The 21,179-nt window shown below is 41.2% G+C and overlaps 2 protein-coding genes across 2 annotated transcripts; both read left to right on the plus strand.

Moving 5' to 3' along the window:
• Positions 1 to 5,779, plus strand: LOC103230983 (olfactory receptor 2T27). Its single transcript, XM_073011443.1, has 3 exons — positions 1 to 83; positions 3,844 to 3,989; positions 4,482 to 5,779. The coding sequence occupies exon 3, from the start codon at positions 4,486 to 4,488 to the stop codon at positions 5,437 to 5,439; it is 954 nt and encodes a 317-aa protein (XP_072867544.1). The 5' UTR covers positions 1 to 83; positions 3,844 to 3,989; positions 4,482 to 4,485; the 3' UTR covers positions 5,440 to 5,779.
• A 9,504-nt stretch (positions 5,780 to 15,283) lies between these two features.
• Positions 15,284 to 16,250, plus strand: LOC103247756 (olfactory receptor 2T2-like). Its single transcript, XM_073011412.1, is given in 3 exon segments — positions 15,284 to 15,770; positions 15,772 to 15,813; positions 15,815 to 16,250. Coding segments are annotated over 3 exon segments (954 nt in total). The 5' UTR covers positions 15,284 to 15,294.
• Positions 16,251 to 21,179: the final 4,929 nt, after the last annotated feature.

Genomic DNA, 21,179 nt, shown 5'->3' on the forward strand with positions numbered 1-21,179 from the left:
TGAACAACTGTTTACTACCTTAGTTCTGTAAGGTTTTTCTCTAAATATTCAGATCATCGTGTTTGGGGAAGATACTGTGTAAGGTAAGTTTGCAGTCTTGATGCTGATCAATCGCAGGATGCTTCAGATTCTGGACTAGAAAGTTGGTTCAAATCAAATACTGGAGAAGGCTGAAGCTGATAGGTCTGACTTTGAACTGTAGATACTTGTGGATAGTGCTACTCTTAAATAATTTGATCCTGTTCTGTTATAGACGCGGTTATCTTTTGTGTACATCAGAATGTAGCAGATTACTTGGGAATTCCAGACAGATTTGTAATTCCAACAAAGTGTTTATTGCAACATATATTCACCTATACAATTTTAACATCTTTATAAAGAGCTTATCTAATTTGTAGTATGCCACCTTCTTAGGCACCTCATAAGTATCTAAAAAAGGTTTAGGAAGACCCTCCCTATCCTCCAAGAAACCATTGCCCCATACTTAGAAATTCCCAGAGGCTGAAAGAGAACAGAATGTAAGTGGCTTGCCAGACATCCAGAAGCTTATCAATGATGAAGATGGGATTACAAACCCGGCTTTCTGATTAAAAATTGTGTTTAATGTTCACAATGCTACATAGCAAATGCCAAGAATAAAGTTTCAAGGGTAGGAATAGACAGGGGAAGAACTCAGTTCAACTTCTCTAGAGACTGAAGGTGATCATGCCCTTGGTCTGCTTCAAGACAATCTCTCGGCCTTAAAACTTGACCGTTCTAAAGATTCCCCAAATTGATCTTAATTTAGAAAATGTGTTTTCCACAACTAGAAGTGACACTTCATGTGAAGATACTTCTGGGGAGGAAACATAATGAATCTCATTATACAGAGAATTTAATGTCTTAGTCTGGGTCACCATTGCCCTGTTCTGATCTCTCAAGATATTTTTTATGCCTGTTGTCCTCATCTCCTGTCTAGCTTAGCCTTTTAGCACTCAAACATATTCTGAGTTAGATGGTCACCAAGAATTGTTGCCAATCTGATGCCGAGCAAGAGTCGGACAGAATGACAACAAAAATGAAAAAGTAGAAGAAACTTGGCTACCTGCTGTTGGATCTGCTATTTGAGAGAAACATGGACAGCAGAGGGTGAGATCCCCAAAATTAATTGTTGCTGCTATTACTATCTTGCTTAAGGCTAACCTGGCGCTCACTTATTTAGTACCTACTTATACCGGAATTTACGCACGCGACGAGGGTGTTCCCACATCCACAAGGAGAACTGTTGGAACTTAGGTCATTCCTGCTCATCACACTTGGACTCGTGCTTATTTGAACTACAATTAGATACTCACCGGCATGATCTTAAGGTACAAATTCATGATGATTGGATTGACCTCATAAACCAATAGTTGCATAATTTTTAATGTCTAGACCAAAGATTTTAAATGCATAAAAATATGCATTTTAAAAATTCAAGTAAAATTGTACACATCACATACCTGGATGGAAAATATTTTTAAATTCGGCATACAGAATGATAAATGTCTTGAAATATTTCAAAACTTTTTGGCCTAAACATCAAAGTTACAATTGTAAGTAACCTTGGGGGCAAAATAGCTGCACTAAATAGTACATCAGAATATCACTAAATATTAAACAATGTTCTTCTATAGAAGACACTAATTTTAACAAATCACCTATATAGAAATGGTCATGAAAAATAGACAAAAATATGTTCAATTTTCTTAGTAATCAAAGAAATCCCTATTAACGTGAGTTTAGATACTAGTGCTAAACACGGGCAAGCACAATGCGGCCGCCAAGTGTGCTCTATTACTGTTAAGCATCTAACGATTTGGTGATGGGCTTCTAAAGCATCGTACACTGTTCTCCATGAGCTACACCGGAGAATCAACCTCACAATATTGTATATTATAAGCAAACTTGGTTTACATTCATGTTTCTAAGTTGAGTGTCATATTCAGTCACAGCAATAGTCTGTATAAAGACTATGTGGGAAAGGTGCTAAATATTAAGTATATATATAGTTAGAAGTTTACTAAAGCTTGAAATTATGCATAGACATAAAAAGTTATTACATGGGGGCATGGAGTAACCCAGTTGATTCCTTTTTTCTTTCCCAAGTATTAAATGTTATACTGGGTAATTTTTAAAATACAGGTAATGAATCGACACTGACAAGAGTGGAAGATGGTTTTAAAATCTGAGTGGTTACGGAGCCACTCACATCTCCCCTTTCCCTTTGTGAAGAAAGCTGGGGAGATCCTCGGGGTCTCATTAACAAGTTTCAGGGCCAGGAGTATTCATGGTCAGGGTTTGGGACACAGCTGCCCTGATAAGCATATTTTTGGACCCATTTTTTCCTCTTGAGCTGTAATATTCCCAGTGGACCAATAGCAGTCGCTGTGGCTGGTCTCCAGTGGGTTCCACCATTCTCTGAATTTACTGTGAAGTAACAAGCATAGCCCTCCAAGGATCTTGTTCTTAGTAAATTGTGGACAACCAGGTCTGGGTTGAGCATTTACCTCTCCATCATATGAATTGCTGCTAAATGTTTGCCTTTAATTTCCCCAATGGTTTAACACGGTTAAAAAAAAAAGCTTGTGGAAAGCTCTGGCATAAAGCTTGGTAACATTTCAAGAATGAGAACTGAAAAATGCATAAGGATATAATGTGGGTTTCATCAGTAAAAATCTGGCTGAGAACTTAATTTTCATTTTCCATCTGTCCATTGTGGCCTGGTTGTGGTGGAATGTACCGAGGAGCCCTGGTGTGAGTTTCCTGTCTACCAGCCAGTGGGCTGCAGCTTCCATCATTTTTATTGTCCTTTCTTCACATGCCAAATAAGTCAAAACTACAGAGGTCTTCAAACCATTCTGAAAGTGCACCTGTGGTCACACATACTACATACATTTACATGCCTTGATTCTAGGCTTCCTGAAGACAGATGATGTCTTACATTCTTTCAGGTCCTTTTGGAATACCAAACTTTGGCTTACCCAGTGTGCCTCTCGGGAACGTTTGTGGGAGGAATGAATTGATGTCTACTTTGTCCTGTTGGAGAACAGCATAGAACAATTACACTGTCACTGTTTGAAGAGAACCATGTTCCTCTGGGGAAGTTTCCTTAAGCCTCGTTTTTCAACTGTAGAATGGTCTAGTATCTTACAAGGTTGTTCAGAAATGTGAAATTTATGAATTGGTTATGACTATTTGCAGGTGAATGCACACACAAGTAGACGTTTTTCTAGTTTGGTGTCGCACCTGAATTTGGCTCAATTCTAATTTGGGTTGCTTAATTCTGGAGGACTTGTTTGGATGAAGGTACTTGGAGCCGTTGTATTCTCAGAAAGGGGTGATACCTCTAGACCAGTGCTGTCTCGTAGAAACCCTAAGGGAGCCACAGATAATTCTAAATTTTCTAGTAACCACATCAAAAATGTAAAATAAGTGAATTTTAATCTATATCCAAATGTATCTAAAACATTTACCACATAATCAATATGAAGTTTTAAGGAGCTGTGCTGCGTATATTAACAAGATTTGGAATTCTTAGTGTAACTTGTACTGACGGCACATCTTGACTTGGAGCATCATGTCTCGGGCTCCACGGCTTCCTGAGACTCATGGCTCCACACTGGACAGTGCAGCTCCGTATGATGCAGAGAAGCTATCCACATACCGCATTTAGGGACACATGAGTTAAGATTGATATGGATACACATGCATAATCTAACTTCGAGCTTGAGATCTCTTTTGGGATACACTATCTCTAATATTCATAAAATGTTTATACTACCATTTAACTTACTTGTTAACGAGTCGTATGTTAACCAGTAGTTTTCTGCTGCAAGAAGAAAGCAAACACGGCTTGACCCTAAACATTTTCTCCCGTGATTTCTTCCTATGAATTCTTGAATGACTTCTCATAACTCAGCTCTTTTTATTCAATGCAGGCTCGTTTTCAAATATGCTGCCTGATAGAAGTTGAGCACTCGCATTTGACAATGTACAAACGTGTCCAGAATGGTAGAAATTAAGTCAGATCAATGCAGTTATTCAATAGGCAACATATGTACTCTTGGTGATATTCAAACTGTGAACTCGAATCTAGTATAAGGAGAACAGTCTAGGACGGGGACAATCCTCCTTTCCTCCCACCACCCTCTCCTATTCAATCAGGCTGGTTCCTCAAGTGCATCCCCCCGATGTAAGGTGGTACTCGAAAGATAGAAGTGAATGTGGTCATGAACAGAAAGATTGTTTCATCATGAACTCTAAATAGTAGTCACCAAATCAAGAAAATCATCCTGAACTATGATATGAGATGTAGCACAATCCTGCTCAGGCAGCTCTCAGGAAATTGTTATGAGCTTCAGGAAGATGACTTGACCTTAATTTGTTCATGACTGCTTCATAATGTTTTAGGTAAATCAGATACCTTTCCAACTTTATCATGTCTCTTGTGTACCCTACAGAGCTATGGAGTGGGGCAATTATTCCGTGTATGCCGACTTCACCCTCTTGGGTTTGTTCAGCAACGCCCGTTTCCCCTGGCTTCTCTTTGCCCTCGTTCTCCTGGTCTTTGTGACCTCTGTAGCCAGCAACATGGCCATGATCATTCTCATCCACATAGACTCCCGCCTCCACACCCCCATGTACTTCCTGCTCAGCCAGCTCTCCCTCATGGACATCCTGTACATTTCCACCATTGTGCCCAAAATGCTGGTGGACCAGGTGATGAGCCAGAGAGCCATTTCCTTTGCAGGATGCACTGCCCAACACTTCCTCTACCTGACCTTAGCAGGGGCTGAGTTCTTCCTCCTAGGACTCATGTCCTATGATCGCTACATAGCCGTCTGCAACCCTCTTCGCTACCCTGTCCTCATGAGCCGCAGGGTCTGCTGGCTGATTGTGGCGGCAGCCTGGCTGGGAGGGTCTGTGGATGGTTTCCTGCTCACCCCCGTCACCATGCAGTTCCCCTTCTGTGCCTCTCGGGAGATCAACCACTTCTTCTGCGAGGTCCCTGCCCTTCTGAAGCTCTCCTGCACGGACACGTCAGCCTACGAGACAGCCATGTATGTCTGCTGCATCATGATGCTCCTCATCCCTTTTTCTGTCATCTCAGCCTCGTACACAAGAATTCTCATTACTGTTTATAGGATGAGTGAGGCAGAGGGGAGGCGAAAGGCTGTGGCCACCTGCTCCTCACACATGGTGGTTGTGGGCCTCTTCTATGGGGCTGCCATGTACACATACATGCTGCCTCACTCTTACCACACCCCTGAGCAGGACAAAGCTGTGTCTGCCTTCTACACCATCCTCACTCCCATGCTCAACCCACTCATTTATAGCCTTAGGAACAAGGATGTCACAGGGGCCCTACAGAAGGTGGTGGGGAGGTGTGTGTCCTCAGGAAAGGTAACCACTTTCTAAACTGCATATGCTGCTAGAGATTTGAAATGAAGGATACAAGACTTTGTTGTTGCCCTTGAACTTAAATATTCTCTGCCTGGAAACAAGTCGCCCCCATGCCAGCAACTGTGGGGCATTTATGAGGTTTGGAAAGCTGCCTGGGATTTTAAGGATTTCATTTTTGAGAGGAATGAAGGTTCTGAACAACGAACAGCTTGGGATGGCGTAGGCATAAAGTTGGGGTTTAGTAGTCACCCATCAGATTTTAACAAGGTTGTGCATTCCAGTAAAAATCATGGAGTAGCCTGTTTCTGGCTCCGCTCAGTCACAACAAAGGAAACAGTCATCTTCACCTGCTTCCCTGACTTCTCCTGACTTCTCCCCTTTAGACACTGTCCATTGACCATTATAAAGAATCAACTCATCAAATATATTTCAAAGATAGCAGTCACCATCTTATCCTCAGGGGCTGTGTTCTAAGACTCCCGGGGGAAGCCTGAAACCATAAGCATAGAACCTGATGTCGGTCACAACACATTTGCTCATCTTCTACCATAAATGTAATGCATTTTTTTCTTACCCTAAACACTTATAACACACCATGACTATAAGTTTTGCAGTTTGAGGTGTGACAGCAAAATTACCACAAATGTTTTTTCCTTCTACACAATTTCAAAGATAGAAGATGATTCTTACTGTAGATCTCAGCAACCTCAGCATATAACTTTTTTCTTGCCAGAACCTCCAGTTAAGAACTTATTGGAATGTGTCTGATAAGGGTTGACTGTGTCCCCACCCAAATATCATCTTGAATTCTAGCTCCTATAATCCCCATATAGTGCGAGGGGCCTCGTGGGAGGTAATTGAATCCTGGGGTTGGGGGGAAGGGGGGCTTTCCCATGCTGTTTTCATGATGAATAAGTCTCATAAGATCGGATGGTTTTACCAAGGGCTGTTCCCCTGCACATGCCTCTTGCCTGCTGCCATGTAAGACATGCCTTTGCTTCTCCTTCACTTTCCAGCGTGGTTGTGAGGCCTCCACAGCCATGTGGAACTCTGAGCCCATTTAACACTTTTCTTTATAAAGTTACCCAGTCTTGGGTATTTTATAGCAGTGTGAAAATGGATTGTCTTTCAGACGTGAGCAGAGGGCCAATATCTTTAGAAATTTAGAAAGAACACTTAGGCCGGGCGCGGTGGCTCAAGCCTGTAATCCCAGCACTTTGGGAGGCCGAGACGGGCGGATCACGAGGTCAGGAGATCAAGACCATCCTGGCTAACACGGTGAAACCCTGTCTCTACTAAAAAATACAAAAAACTAGCTGGGCGCGGTGGCGGCGCCTGTAGTCCCAGCTACTCGGGAGGCTGAGGCAGGAGAATGGCGTGAACCCGGGGGGCGGAGCTTGCAGTGAGCTGAGATCCGGCCACTGCACTCCAGCCTGGACGACAGAGAGAGACTCCGCCTCAAAAAAAAAAAAAAAAAAAACAAAAAAAAACACTTAAAAATTCTTATAGTAACTAGCAGGGTTTTTCCAAATAGATTCACCCTAAATGTCAAGCGGCACTTCGGAGTGGAGTGAGTTGAGCAGGCAGAATTATTTGCAAATTAAAACACTGAGAATCTAAACTCCAACCTGTGGGAGTCGCTCTCGGCTTGTAGCAACGAAGTCTATACCTACTGATATAAAATGACTACTTCTTGAAAAGTTGAAGGAAGAGAAGCGAAAAATGAAAGAAAACATGAAAAGATTGAGATGCCACAAAATACCTTTTATAGAAATAATGTAGACTCTATTTTCACAAGATAACTAAATTCAACACTAGACAAAACATTGTGACATGTGAGTTAGAAACTAATACCAATCAATACCTTGTTCACAGGTCTTATTTTTCCTTAGGTTGGGCTTGTATTAACTTTCCTAATTGATACAGCAGCACTTCTCAAACACTTTCATGACAACTGTAAAGTTTTATGGCACATTGAGGGAAAACTGGCTGTTGACAGCAAAATCAACTCCCCTGTGGCTATAGCCAAATCGGGCACTGAGACCAATCCAGGGTTGTAGAGGATCAATATTGATCATAACCCATTTGTGGCTCTGTAGAAAGACATATCACACTAGAGGGAAGAGTCTATCCAATCAATCCAATAGCTACTTGGAGAACTTTTATGGATGACATAAAAAATTTTTAGGAAGAATTATTGAATCACATTCTAAAGGCTGAAAGAGGTACAGGGTTTTCTGTTTATCTGTAACATTAGGAGGACATAAGGAATTAAGGCATGTGTCTAATGGATTTGTGATGACTAGAAATGATCATGTGCCCATTAGCTGACTTAAGTCATGAAAAGCACTCAGTGTTATTACTCTTATGGAAGTTGTTCTGCTCCCCAAACAAGACCACTTTTCCCCATTAGAGAAACAAATGTTAGGAAGTTCAGTTTTCCTAAACTTTAAGTATCTTGATATACTCTTATGAAAAATTTTAGAAAACGTGTAACTTGTTTTACCCTCACTTTTCTCTACCCATTGCATCCTTTCTTCTAGTTTCCCATGTCTCCTTTATTCCTACTGAATTCAACGTTCTTCTGTACTATGCATAAGACAAATTAATTCTGAAGAACACTTAACCTGTGTGACAAATACCACTTTTGTGAAAATAGAAGGTAGGAGAAAGTAGAAGGAAAATAACTCTCGGGACCCAAACTCAGCCAAAGGAAAAAGTCAAGCTTGGGAACTGTCATGCAAAAAACTTTCATATTGTTCCTGACTGGATAGCTACAGATTCCGTACTGTTCCCAAATGGATAGCTACACAGGTAGAAGGCTACATACTTCCCCAAGGAACCTCCCTCACAATTTGCTCCCAAGGAAATTCCTTGCCGGCCCAAAGATCTTTACTCTTAAAACCATTCTGTTGAATGTTGTGCTGATAATGTAAATGAGCGGCTTATCTTCAGAGGCAGTGGACAGACAGACCTGGGGGTCATCCCTCCACTTCCCTGAAAGAAATGCGTATTTGACTCTTTCCTCTGTGTCCCTTTAATATACAAATCCAGACTGAGCAGGAGATGAATGCCCAGCTGACTGTTCCTCTAAACCCTCTTTCATATCTAAAGTGCGAATTCAGTGAACACTGATCAAAGCCTTGAAAGAAGGCAACCGCTTACTCCATTTACCCACGCTTCCCACCCTTTTTTTTTTTTTCTCAAATGTCCACTGTTTCCCTTTTAAATATTGAAGTCTCCCAACCCTCTTTGGAAGAAGCATAAATCTCAGATGCTCCTGTCATTTTGTGTTCCTTTTTCCGAGGTGCATCCTCAACCTTGGCACCAGAAACCTCTACACTGAGACTTGGCTCCAATGCTCTTTGGTTCACACTTATATTTTATAACTTGAAATATTTCTCCCCAAACAAAATAGGCCAGTGACGGAGAGTTTTAGTTTGTCATAGCTTGTATTTGTAAAGATTTAAAATCTAATTTTCAATTTAGAGCAAGGCTCTTATCCCCATATCACCTCTCCATCTCTGGAGAGATGCCAAGATTCAGTAAGACATTTTCATGATGAAATAGCAAGAAACAATTCTAGTCCTTCACTTGAAAACAATGCACCCTCTGCAAGAAAGGATGGGCTGCTTCTAAAATTCATGGTAAACCCAGTCAACCTGGATTAATTGCTAACCCAGAAATTCTTCCTGGGGGATGTGGGAATCTATTAGTGAAAAGACTTTCTGACCTAGCCTCACCCCCACACACATGTATTTAAGAAGTCTGACTTTCCACTGCTGCTTTAGAAAGACCTGGACCCAGATTCTCTGAGGTAGGATCTTAGATTTCATGAAAACTAGAACATTACCCAGATTGGGATGTTTTCTTTAGGTATTACTGTGTAACTGTTAGAAGGCCACCTTACTGTGAGCTTATCTGCTGATGACTGAGGCAGTGGTCCTTCTCAGGATTAAGAAGCATAAATGCATATATTCACTAATCGGCAAGCAGATTGACTGAAAAGGGGCATTTAGCATGAAACGTGGGAAGCTAAGGGAAATCTAATAGTTTAGAATAATATGAAGAGATTTACTGGAGGAAAATGGCGTGTGAGAGCTGACAGCTGGAAGAAAGTTTCAGACTTTAACTGGTAGCAAGGGTGCATATTGGATAAGCATAGATTGCCCTCTGAATATTTTTACAATTTTAATTTACATTTTAAGTTAAATGACAATTGCTGCCTTTCATATGTATTTAGGTGTGACTGAAGACTTTCTGCATGCTTGGAGGAAAATTTGATTTTTTCCTTTTTTTTTTCCCTAACCTCCTTGCTCTTTTATTTACCCTATAAGGCATCCACATGTGCCTTAAGATAAAATCCTTAAAAGTATGCAGGTAGAGTGGGATATCTATGGCAGTATGTAATTAGAACTGGAGATACAAGGTAAAGGGAAAGAGAAATTCACATCCTTGGATACTAGGTGGCTGTGGAGAGACTAAAACTGCTAGATCTTTTGTACGTACCTGTTTCGGCATATGTAACTTTCTTACTGAAACAATTCCCATTTACACCTTATTTCTCAACACTGAGCTCTGGTCTCTCCACCTTCACTTTCCAGCCGCGCTCCACCCCACACACCTCAGCTCTCCACGGGCTCTTCAGCTGTGGTTAGACTGGACTTTCCCCTTTCTTTCACCCCAGGTGCCTAATTCCTGCTTTCGAGCCTTTTCTGACATGATTTACACTGTCTTTGATCATGTCCCCTTGCAGTCTCGAGTTTTGGAATCAGACCGGTTTCCCTCTCCAGTGTTGCACTGTTTAACTGGACTGACTCCTGTCTTCTGGTTCTTGCAATACACTGTCTTCAAAGCAGTGATCACTTAGATTCTCTTTAAAAGTTTCGTGCTTTAAGATCATTTCAGTCCCTCTAGCCCTTGGGTTGAAACTTTTGAGATAAGAGGAAAACTGTCAGAATTCTTTAACACTTTCATTTCCAGTTTTAGTTACCTGCAATCTGCCAGCTTCCTGCTATCTACCATGTTTAAAAAAATATTAAATGAAAAATCTCAACTCAAATTTTAAATTGCACACCATCTTGTATGATGAACTCTTGTCTTGCAGAGGACATGTATCGTCCTTTTGTCTGGCTTATTCACGCTGTGTGTGCTACTGAGTCAATCGGTAGCTGTCTGGGTCATCGACTGTGGTGGGCTCACAGTGCTTGGATTCAAGTAACTCAGTAATTTTTCTTAACGGCCCCGAAGAGATGGAGCCGTGAAGCAACTTAGATGTGCCGGAGAGAGGCTGTAAGGTGCTTTAAGTAAAAAGGTTGAAAGTTCTTGACTTAAACCTCAAGCTGAGTTTGCCAAGATCTACGTTAAGAAAAACTTTCTAGGAAATCACGAAGGAAGAAAACGGCAAGTTTTGCTGTGACACATCAAACTAAGTTATAGCCACAGTATATTGTCTTAGGTGTTCTATTTTATTGTCAATCCCTTCCTTACTGTGCCTAATCTATAAATTAAACTTGATCATAGGTATATGCATGGATAGAATATGGTGGATGTATAGGGCTCAGTGCTGTCTGCAGTTCCAGACATCCATGGGGGTGGGCCAGGGGGGTCTTAAACTGTCTCCCACAGATAAGGGGAATCTGTACCTTTTTGTCCACTACTCAAGCTGATGTGTAGCATCTTCTGGTTTGCTGTGACTTCATGTACGTTGTAAAACTAAACTACCCAGCACATGTAAAGCCCTGTTCTTTATGATTTGGGGAATATCACAACTTCCTGTTTCTCTTCCTCCATCTTCTTAGTGCCTTTCACACCATTTATCTTCTCTTTACAAGCTTTAATCAAAGCAGAAAGACCCCAATATACTAGGCCCCCTTTTTCTCATTGACAAATGATGACTTAGAGCTATGTGGCACTTTGGCGTGTCACCAACATGTTACTAATCCATTCTTTTACTGAAAGAACACCTGAGGTCTGGAGAAGTAACTATGCATGTCATCCCCAAAGTGATTTTGACAGCTGAGTAAAGCACAATGGCATTAGCTGTTATTTGTGGTGAAACACCTTTTAAAATAGTCCCCAACATATTTTCATTTTTAGAAATCCCCACTTTAGACTTAAAATGGTTTGCTTTTATGAGAATTTTTGATGATACTTTAATCGAACTTAGCTATAGACCCCTTAAGAATATTGTCAGTTGCTATTAATCTTAGCTCACACAGTACTAGGTGAGAATCTTGAACACAGAATGTGTTTGCACTTGAGGCGTTCTGTCTCCAAGGATGGAATGGAAAACCCCTCCCTTTAAAGCTCTGCAGGTTACATTGTGTCAAGTGGAGAAGGTCAGTTCTGGTTAGCTTGATTGCCACAGAAGGGACACTGGCTGATTCTTCTTGTAGCTCTGGTCATGCTGAATTCCCGTAAAGGGGGTGTCAATGAATTGCACGAAGCTCTTCCTGGTAGAATAACATCTGACCTCTTGGAGATCTTCATACAATTTTCAGTGAGTCACCCATGTGCTTGATTTCTATGGCTTCTCCCAGAACAACCCCAGGACTGTTCTGAAACATCCAGCTTTGATCACCTGGCACCCTGCAGGGAGATTCTCCTCATTCTTTCCCGCTTCTCTCCATGTGGCTGACCACAGGTAGAATAAATGCCTCTTGGTGAGCTCACTCATCCCTTACCCATCAGCCCCAAGTGTGCAGATAACGGATGCAGAGCTCCCGTGCACGGTGTCCTCCACCTCTGGGCTTGATCTTCCCACCCTCCCGTTCCTGCCAGATAATTATGCTGCAACACTGGGTGATGTTATAACTGGTCCTGGGGGTCAGGGTTTCTGGGTTATGCTCTAACCTGCACTGGGGACAAAGCATTCCCAGCCTTGAATAGCAGAAAGACCTGAAGCTTTGACCGATGGAAATAAAAGCTTTTTTGTCTTCCTCCTTTCTTTTAAAAGTCGTGGGTTTTTTTTTGTTTTTGTTTTTGTTTTTGTTGTTGTTTTTTGTTTTTTGTTTGTTTTTTTTGAAAGACTAGTCGATGAGGGAAACAGGAAAAAACCCAAGGGTCTTAGAGTGGAGAATAATGATAGTGGAGGAAAGATGACCTGATGGGGAATGGAATCTAGGAATCTTGTGTGTGAATAAGCCAAACCACACATCATGTTAAATAGCATCAACTCGAATGTTAACATTTAGATGCCCGGAACTGACTTAAACAAGTAACTGATAACAAATTTTTTCATAATGCAGATACTTAATGCCCAGTGTCCTACGGAACAATATCAGGCTCGCATTTGAACATGTCACATTTGGTTTTCAATATTGGCTTCATTTGAAATGGGTGAATTGCTCTTTTGTGCCGAGCAGTGTAGTGTTCTGCTCTTCAGCGGGGCTGCGCCCTACACACATGGCCACCCATACCATGCTCACTCACATATGAACTCTACACATGTACACACAACACACTCAAGCAATCTCTCATCTCTTTTAAACAGCCTTGGTTGTATAAAAATAAGGGAGGTGGCTAAAATCACATTTTTCTCCTACTGCAGCTTTTTTTACACTCCCCCTCTGGGATCTACAATGAGATAAGATCTGGGCGTTGGAAATGGTTTACTCTATCAGACATTTGAGGCAATAGATTGTTTTGCCTCCCCTTTGAATACCTTGTGAAGTGTCTGATTATTTACATGAAACAAAAATGCTTTGACTTGTGTTCTGATTCAAAAGTAATTATTTTAAGTCACTTTCATTTGTCTCATTCTTACCTATTTCAGTTTCTCAAAGTATATTTTTAAAGGATGATTGTAAGCTAACACTATAGTAACTGTGTAATACCCATAATGCATTTAAGTGAAACAATAGATATGGGTCAAGATAAACTTATTGTCTGCCGGATTAATACTTTTCATTTCCAACAAGCTGTTGCAAAAGCCACTGTAAATGGAATTTTATATTTAAATAGTCTCTTGACCCATGACTCAAAGCTGTGGCTATCACAAGAAAATCTTCCACCTATTAGAGAAGGCAAAAGTAGCTGACTCTTACCAAGCTTGATAGGAGTTAATATTTGATGCTCATGTATTTTTTTTCTCCTCAACCAAGGTGTGACTAATTGAAGTTTCAGCACAGACCAACAAAAAAAATTGCTTTTCTTCTCCCTTTGAAAGTTTACTCATCTTTTTAGGTCTATTACTCACATCTCCATCTTTGAGCACTAAGAAGGAAAACTGTTTACTGTTTCTATTGTTTGCTTCAATGTAAGGGGAGTTTATTCCTTACTGATGCTTCAGAGACTGTAAATTTGACTATTCTGGAACTAAAAGATTCAGATATATTTGTAGTATTGGTGGCCAAAACGTTTTACAGAAACGTTTCTTCAGTAATCCTGTCACTAAAATGAGAAGAGATACACCATAATCTAAAAGGAACAATTCATCCCTCAATATCCCTGAACATATCAAAAGAACACGCATTCACGTTACTCAACATGAGAATTTATTCCATTTAGTTCAAGGAATGCTTGATACTGCTTTCTTCTGAGTTCAGAAATGTCTTTACCATCTATAGATTCTTGATGTTTTATTTTTTGAGACGAAGTCTCACTCTTGTCCCCCAGGCTGGAGTGCAATGGCACGATCTCGTCTCACTGCAACCTCCGCCTCCTGGGTTCAAGCGATTCTCCTTCCTCAGCCTCCCGAGTAGCTGGGATTTTATAGGCACCTGCCATCACACCTGACTAATTTTCATATTTTTGGTAGAAATGAGGTTTCACCATGTTGGCCAGGCTGGTCTCGAAGTCCTGACTTTGAGTGACCTGCCCGCCTCGGTCACCCAAAGTGCTAGGATCACAGGTGTGAGCCACTGTTCCCAACTGTAGTTATTCTTAGAGACATTGAAGGATCAGCAAAATGGTGGAGAAATTTGAGGAAAAAATGCAGCTAGCAGTGGATTCCTAGGATGAGATAACACTAGAACAGCTTCAGAATGCTACTGTCAGAAATGCTAGCATTTTGGCTAAACAATATTTTAAGAGAATATTAGGTCATCATTGAGTGATATGATGCAGTATTTAGTCATAAAACGAGCAGAATTCATGGTGTCAACCAGAAGGGACCACCATGATAAGGAAACTAAAGCCCTGCTCTGAAGCAGTTTGTGGTGGTCCTTCCAGATTTATGATCCCCAAATTCTGTGAGAACAAATAGACACAAGATCTCACAGCAATCCATGACTAAAGCATGAACTCGCTTTGCAGGACAAAAGTCTAACCACAAGACAGCAGCTCCTGACCTCAAATGAGGCCATCTGTACTGCTTTTTGAGGTTGCAGACTTTCGTAGGGCTGTTTAGTAACAGCAGCCAAAAAAGTCAGTTATCTAGATATCTACTTGTGACTTACGAAATTGGTAGAATGTCTGTGTATGATCTTAATGCAATCATCTTAATGGAGATAGAGAGCAATTTAAACCCAAACCATGTATTACAAGGCAAAATGGGAAATAAGGCACGGTAACCACCCTCAGAAAACTTACAATCTAAAGTGGTAAGGATTATAAAATGTATTCAGAAGATAGTTCAAAATAAAAAGCCGATTCTAAACCAGGTACTGTATGAATTATTACATTTACATCTCACATCCAGCCTGTATAGAACTAGGATGACTTTTCACAGATGATGAAACTGAGTTGAGATTAATTTTCTGTCCAGTATCATACAGATCATTAACACTGAAACTGGGATTTCAAATGATCCTGAAGTAGGTGATCTTTGCTTTATCACACGCTGCTGACATACTATTTCCTACATGTCAGGTCATTAAATAAGCTGCCAGATTTCTGCCTTGACAGCCCACGGAGCTCTCATGGACCATGGGCATGGAGGGCCTTCTCCAGAACTCCACTAACTTCGTCCTCATAGGCCTCATCACCCATCCTGCCTTCCCCGGGCTTCTCTTTGCAATAGTCTTCTCCATCTTTGTGGTGGCAATAGCAGCCAACGTGGTCATGATTCTGCTCATCCATGTGGACTCCCGCCTGCACACTCCCATGTACTTCTTGCTCAGCCAGCTCTCCATCATGGACACCATCTACATCTGTATCACGGTCCCCAAGATGCTCCAGGACCTCCTGTCCCAGGACAAGACCATTTCCTTCCTGGGCTGCGCACTTCAGATCTTCCTCTACCTGACCCTGATTGGAGGGGAATTCTTCCTGCTGGGTCTCATGGCCTATGACCGGTACGTGGCTGTGTGCCACCCTCTCCGGTACCCTCTCCTCATGAACCGCAGGCTCTGCTTATTCATGGTGGGCGGCTCCTTGGATGGGTTCATGCTGACTCCTGTCACTGAGTTTCCCCTTCTGTAGCTCCCGAGAGATCAATCACTTTTTCTGAGATCCCAGCCGTGCTGAGGTTGTCGTGCACAGACACGTCGCTCTACGAGACCCTGATGTATGCCTGCTGCGTGCTGATGCTGCTGCTCCCTCTGTCCGTCATCTCCGTGTCCTACACGCGCATCCTCCTGACTGTCCACCGGATGAACTCTGCCGAGGGCCGGCGCAAAGCCTTTGCTACGTGTTCCTCCCACGTCATGGTGGTGAGCATTTTCTACGGGGCGGCCTTCTACACCAACGTGCTGCCCCACTCCTACCACACCCCAGAGAAGGACAAAGTGGTGTCCGCCTTCTACACCATCCTCACCCCCATGCTCAACCCACTCATCTACAGCTTGAGGAATCAAGAGGTGGCCGCGGCTCTGAGGAAAGTGCTGGGGAGATGTGGCTCCTCCCAGAGCATCAGGGTGGGGACTGTGATCAGGAAGGACTAGCGGGGACTCGGCGAACATCTGCGGTGCTGCGGCCAATGATGCAGCTATTCCAGAAAATACGGTATTGGTTCTGAAGCTCGGGGTGGCGACTGTGACCAGGAAGGACTAGCGGGGACTCCCAGGGCATCAGGGTGGTGACTGTGATCAGGAAGGACTAGCGGGGACTCCGCAAACATCTGCGATGCTGCGGCTAATGATGCAGCTATTCTAGAAAATACGGTATTGGTTCTGAAGCTCAGGGTGGCGACTGTGACCAGGAAGGACTAGCGGGGACTCCCAGGGCATCAGGGTGGGGACTGTGATCAGGGAGGACTAGTGGGGACTCTGCAAACCTCCGCGGTGCTGCAACCAATAACGCAGCTATTCCAGAAAATACGGTATTGCTTCTGAGGACTGTTCAGTGTCACTTTTAGCTAATTCAAAATTAACAGGCAAAATCCTGTTGCAAGGATTACTTGGGAACAAAGCAAAGCTGGGGAGCATCTCTGCATTAGCCAACTTGTTCAACTGGATTCACCAAGAAACCTTTCCAGAGGGCATTCTCAGGCAGGCAGCCCTAGAAACCGTTCCTGGCAAGCCCAGCCGCCCTCTGGAGTGCCCGTGTTAACCTGTGATCATGATCCTTCTGTCTGCATTGCTGACCATCCTCTGAATGGAAATCGGAGCATTTGCCACCTCCTTGATTTACTTTCAAACATTCAATACAAGTAAAATATTTTCCAGTGCTAAACGGGTAGCAGTTTTGTTTAGAAAACTTTTAGGAAGGTGATACTATCGTATTTTGATTCTGTAGTCTTACATTTTATGAATGTTCTTTCCAGTGGTAAGTGATAAAACATTATAAATACTTGCCCTGTCTTTATTCCCATGGAGTCCAATATATTCCTGGAAATAAATATTGATTCATTGATTGAAAATTGACTCTGCCATTAAGATTGTTACATGGCCAAAAACCTACAAAACTGCCATTTACGCTTAAATGGTAATAGATAAAATGTCTTGGTTTATTCATTCTACATTAGCTAACTTAGTTCCCTTTGGAATAGGTTGCTCAATTTTCTTATTCTCAACATCTTCACTGATATGCTAAAGACAAGTATTTCTGTAATGAGTTGGAGTTGGGTGTGGTGCTTTGATAGACGTGTGACTGGTGGAATAAATAAGCCAAGACTGCACTCACCCCACCATTTAACTTTAGCTGCTTCTGTGTGTAAGGTCCTGAAATAGAAATAAAAAATATTGAGGGATCTGGTGTTTTATTGATACAAGGTTTAGAATAACACTGGACAAAGTGGTTACACAGTTGACGAAGACTAAGCAAAGGTTCCTTATGTTCTAGTGTCAACACAGAAGGAACAATGTTTCTTCCATTGTTGATGTAGATAATATTCCCTTCAACATGCTAATCTCTAGGTTTTTTATTCAGAAGGTCCCTAATAATTTGATCTTGACCCTGAAACCAAACACATGGAAAAGAGATGGAAGAATGTCCTGGAGGGATTAAGTGAAGAAATGGACCAGGATTCATCTATGAAATATCCTCAGTGTTGTTTCAATTCAGCTCCATTCACATGTAATTCCTTTGTTATCTGCACCAATGCCCTCCCCCTTCTGCATTCTCCTGCCTTATCTAGCACCCCTTGATCTTTCTTCCCTCTACAACACTCCTCCAATTCACACTGCCTCTGCTCTATTCTGGGAGATGTGTGTTTTTGTTCCCATTTCCTCAGTTGCTATATATTAAAAAATAGGACTTTTGTTATTTCCAAGATTAATTCTCTGCACATTTAGCTAGAATATTTAACTAACACTGACAGACATTTCAAAAGTATTCCTGAAGCAATAAGTGAGGTGCATCTTGACAAGTTTCTAGGGATATTATGGACTTGAGTGATCCGGGACGTGGAAGGAGGTGACTTATTCAATGTTTAAGAGTCTATTCAACCAACTCCGTGGTGGTTACATCAACATGTTCTTTTCCTGGTGATTTACCAATCTTTCCACTGTTGACGTGTGCACTTTTCTTGTTGTAGGCTCTTTAATATAACTTTAAAAAATTTAAATCTCATTTTACACATGGTGGGTACCCACTCTTCACACATAAAACTAGTCCCACTGTAAAAGGGAGTGACCAAGGATTTTTCCCCAGTCATCTCAGCAAATTCTTTATAAGGTAATTTGTGGTCACCAGATTTGCTTATTAAAATATATGAATTATTTTAGTAATATACATAATTTAGTAACTTAATATTATTGTATACCTGAAACATGGCATGCACTAATCCAAGTAATGAGGAAAACATAGACTCCCCAGGACCATCCCTAGTTTTGAAAACATTTAACTACATTATCTGATTTTTGATTCTGATCTTCACAAAATATTAAAGAATTGGCCCCATGGGAGATGAAGAAGCTGATGTTCCCAGCAAATTATTGCCCCATTCAAGCGAGAGGCAGGTGTGGCTTCAGAACTACGTCTTCTAACCTCTGGTGTTTTGTGCCAAGCCATGATACTTGATAATCTACAAAGGGGAGAAGCGGCCGGGCACAGTGGCTCAGGCCTGTAATCCCAGCATTTTAGGTTGGCAGAAGCAGGTGGATCACTTGAGGCCAGGAGTTTGAGACTAGCCTGGCCAACATGGCGAAACCCTGTCTCTACTAAAAATACAAAAAATTGGCGTGGTTGGCACATGCCTGTAATCCCAGCTACTTGGTCGGCTGAGGCAGGAGAAATGCTTGAACTCAGAGTGGAGGCTACAATGGGCCGAGATCGTGCCACTGCACTCCGGCCTTGGCAACAGCAAGACTGTCTCAAAAACCCAAAGGGGAGAAGCACATGGCACGATGTGCAGCTGCCAGCTTAACCCTCATATGACCTGGGGACAAAGGTCCCTTCAGAGCAACATGCTGTTGAAAGCCATGTTCATTTGCTGATGGAGGCCAGTTAGGCTGGTCTAGCGAGGAGCCAATGACCCACGTCGAGGGGTAATCGGATTCCCTGTGGGGTCTTTCTGCAGGTGAGGGGTATGGATATAAAGTTCACTGAACGCTTGCTTCTAGAGACTTGTTTTATTTATACAGCAAGCTTCTATTTATGCAATATAAAATTGTAATAGAAGAAAGCATAAAATATACTTATTAAATACCTTATTTAACTGCCTTATTCAATACTCAGGAAGATATCGGGCAAAAAGGAATGATCAGAGAAACTGAAGGTAATTAGATAACAAAGAAAATGCAGACTTCTGTATCCACAAAAATTAAAAACTGAAAATTGAAAAAATTAAAGTGATAGAACATCCCTGTCAAGTCAAACTGACTTTAAATGAAGTCTGAGAATTCTGACAACTATGTGAAAGCCAAATGACCAAAACGTCAGGTCCTGACTCGACAAAGTTCCATACATGAAACAATTGTATTAATAGATAATCGTATGGCATTGATAGCTTATTTAGTTAATAGGCTGATTCTTACACAAATGATAAAAGCCAGATGCATTTTTAAGCTTTTTTCCAGTTGGATTGTATCGAGGGTAGATTTCTTAAACCTGGGTGACTCCCGAGACCATGCACACATTTTCCAGCATTTCACTGTATGCTTCCTTCTAAATCCCAGGTCATCAAAGGCCAAGAAAACATTTAGTTTGTTTTGACTACATTCCTTTGGTTTATACAACTAGTTAAGAATATAAAATGGTAAATAAATACCTGTAGCTTCAACTCTGGTTATTTCACATTGTATTTTTATGAGCACTTTAAGTTGCTTTGGTTTTATTAAATCATCACAAACCTAAAAACAAGGATCTTTATCTTGTGATGCATCCCAAGGACCTAAAAACTATCCTGATAGAAAATCTGCCCTTAATAAATGAGTGTAAGAAATGAATGAAAAGTTATTTCACTTTAGAAGGCGTAGTTACCCCAAAGTACAAACTCTAGTTTCTAAAAATCCTTAAAAAAAAAAAAAAAAAACTTGCCATCTCAGGTTTGAAGAGATGTCATGGAAACTGGAGATTAACAAAGTTAGATGACTTGTACAGGCTCATATAGAACTGCAAGTCGGGGTGATGCTAGAAGCAAAAAAAAAAAAAAAAAACCCAAAAACTATACTTAATTTCCGGCTTCACTAAGTGATTTCTAACTGTTTTTAAATTGCAGCTTATGTTAAAAAAAAAAAAAAAAAAAAATCATTGGCTTTCGCTAGATTCTTCATACATTCTTTCTTCGAAGCAAACGGCAGGGGGTAAGTTCCATTAGGGGCATTTGCTCAAGGGTGGAAGCAGAAAACTCATCACTGAATTTACTTGCAAGGTTTAGGATTACATATGTCAGCTGATGTCGTCAAAATTCTTTCCCTGGAATTCCAAAGTGCTTAATTGAAATGATCAGTGATGTTAAGTATTCTATAAACTTGGAAAAATTAATCAGAAAACATGTTTTGAACATAGTTAAAACTATATCTTTGTGCCTCAGCTTCTGAATATGAAGGTTTAATGAAGAGAACTGCTTTGCTGTCTCCCTGGATCAACTGTGGGAAAACGACTTCAAAGGGAGAAAGGATAATTTTGGCCCAAGGCGGGGATGCTTGGAAATAATGGCTTTGTGTAATTTGAAAAACTAAAAATCTTCCTTTTGATTATTTCTAAGGACAGGACAGAATTATAATACATGCTGTATATGTATTAAGGGATTTCAGTTCAAAGGTAGAGAGTAGAGTTGTAAAGAGATTACATACATATATATACATACATATATACACACACGTGCACATGTATATATATTATAGAGATTCAAAATATGCCACCTTTTCACTTAAGAATACAATGAACCTACTATATGGTGATGAATGTAGATCACCTTACATTCCAGTGGTCACTTAGAACTCTATTATGTACTAAAACCTAAATTATCTAGTATGTGTCCAGTTGGC

The sequence above is a fragment of the Chlorocebus sabaeus genome, chromosome 25, assembly GCF_047675955.1.
Source record: "Chlorocebus sabaeus isolate Y175 chromosome 25, mChlSab1.0.hap1, whole genome shotgun sequence".
NCBI classification, from domain to species: domain Eukaryota; kingdom Metazoa; phylum Chordata; class Mammalia; order Primates; family Cercopithecidae; genus Chlorocebus; species Chlorocebus sabaeus.

Coding starts and splice junctions, on each gene's coding strand:
- LOC103230983 (XM_073011443.1), top strand. CDS start 4,486: ATGGAGTGGGGCAATTATTCCGTGTATGCCGACTTCACCCTCTTGGGT.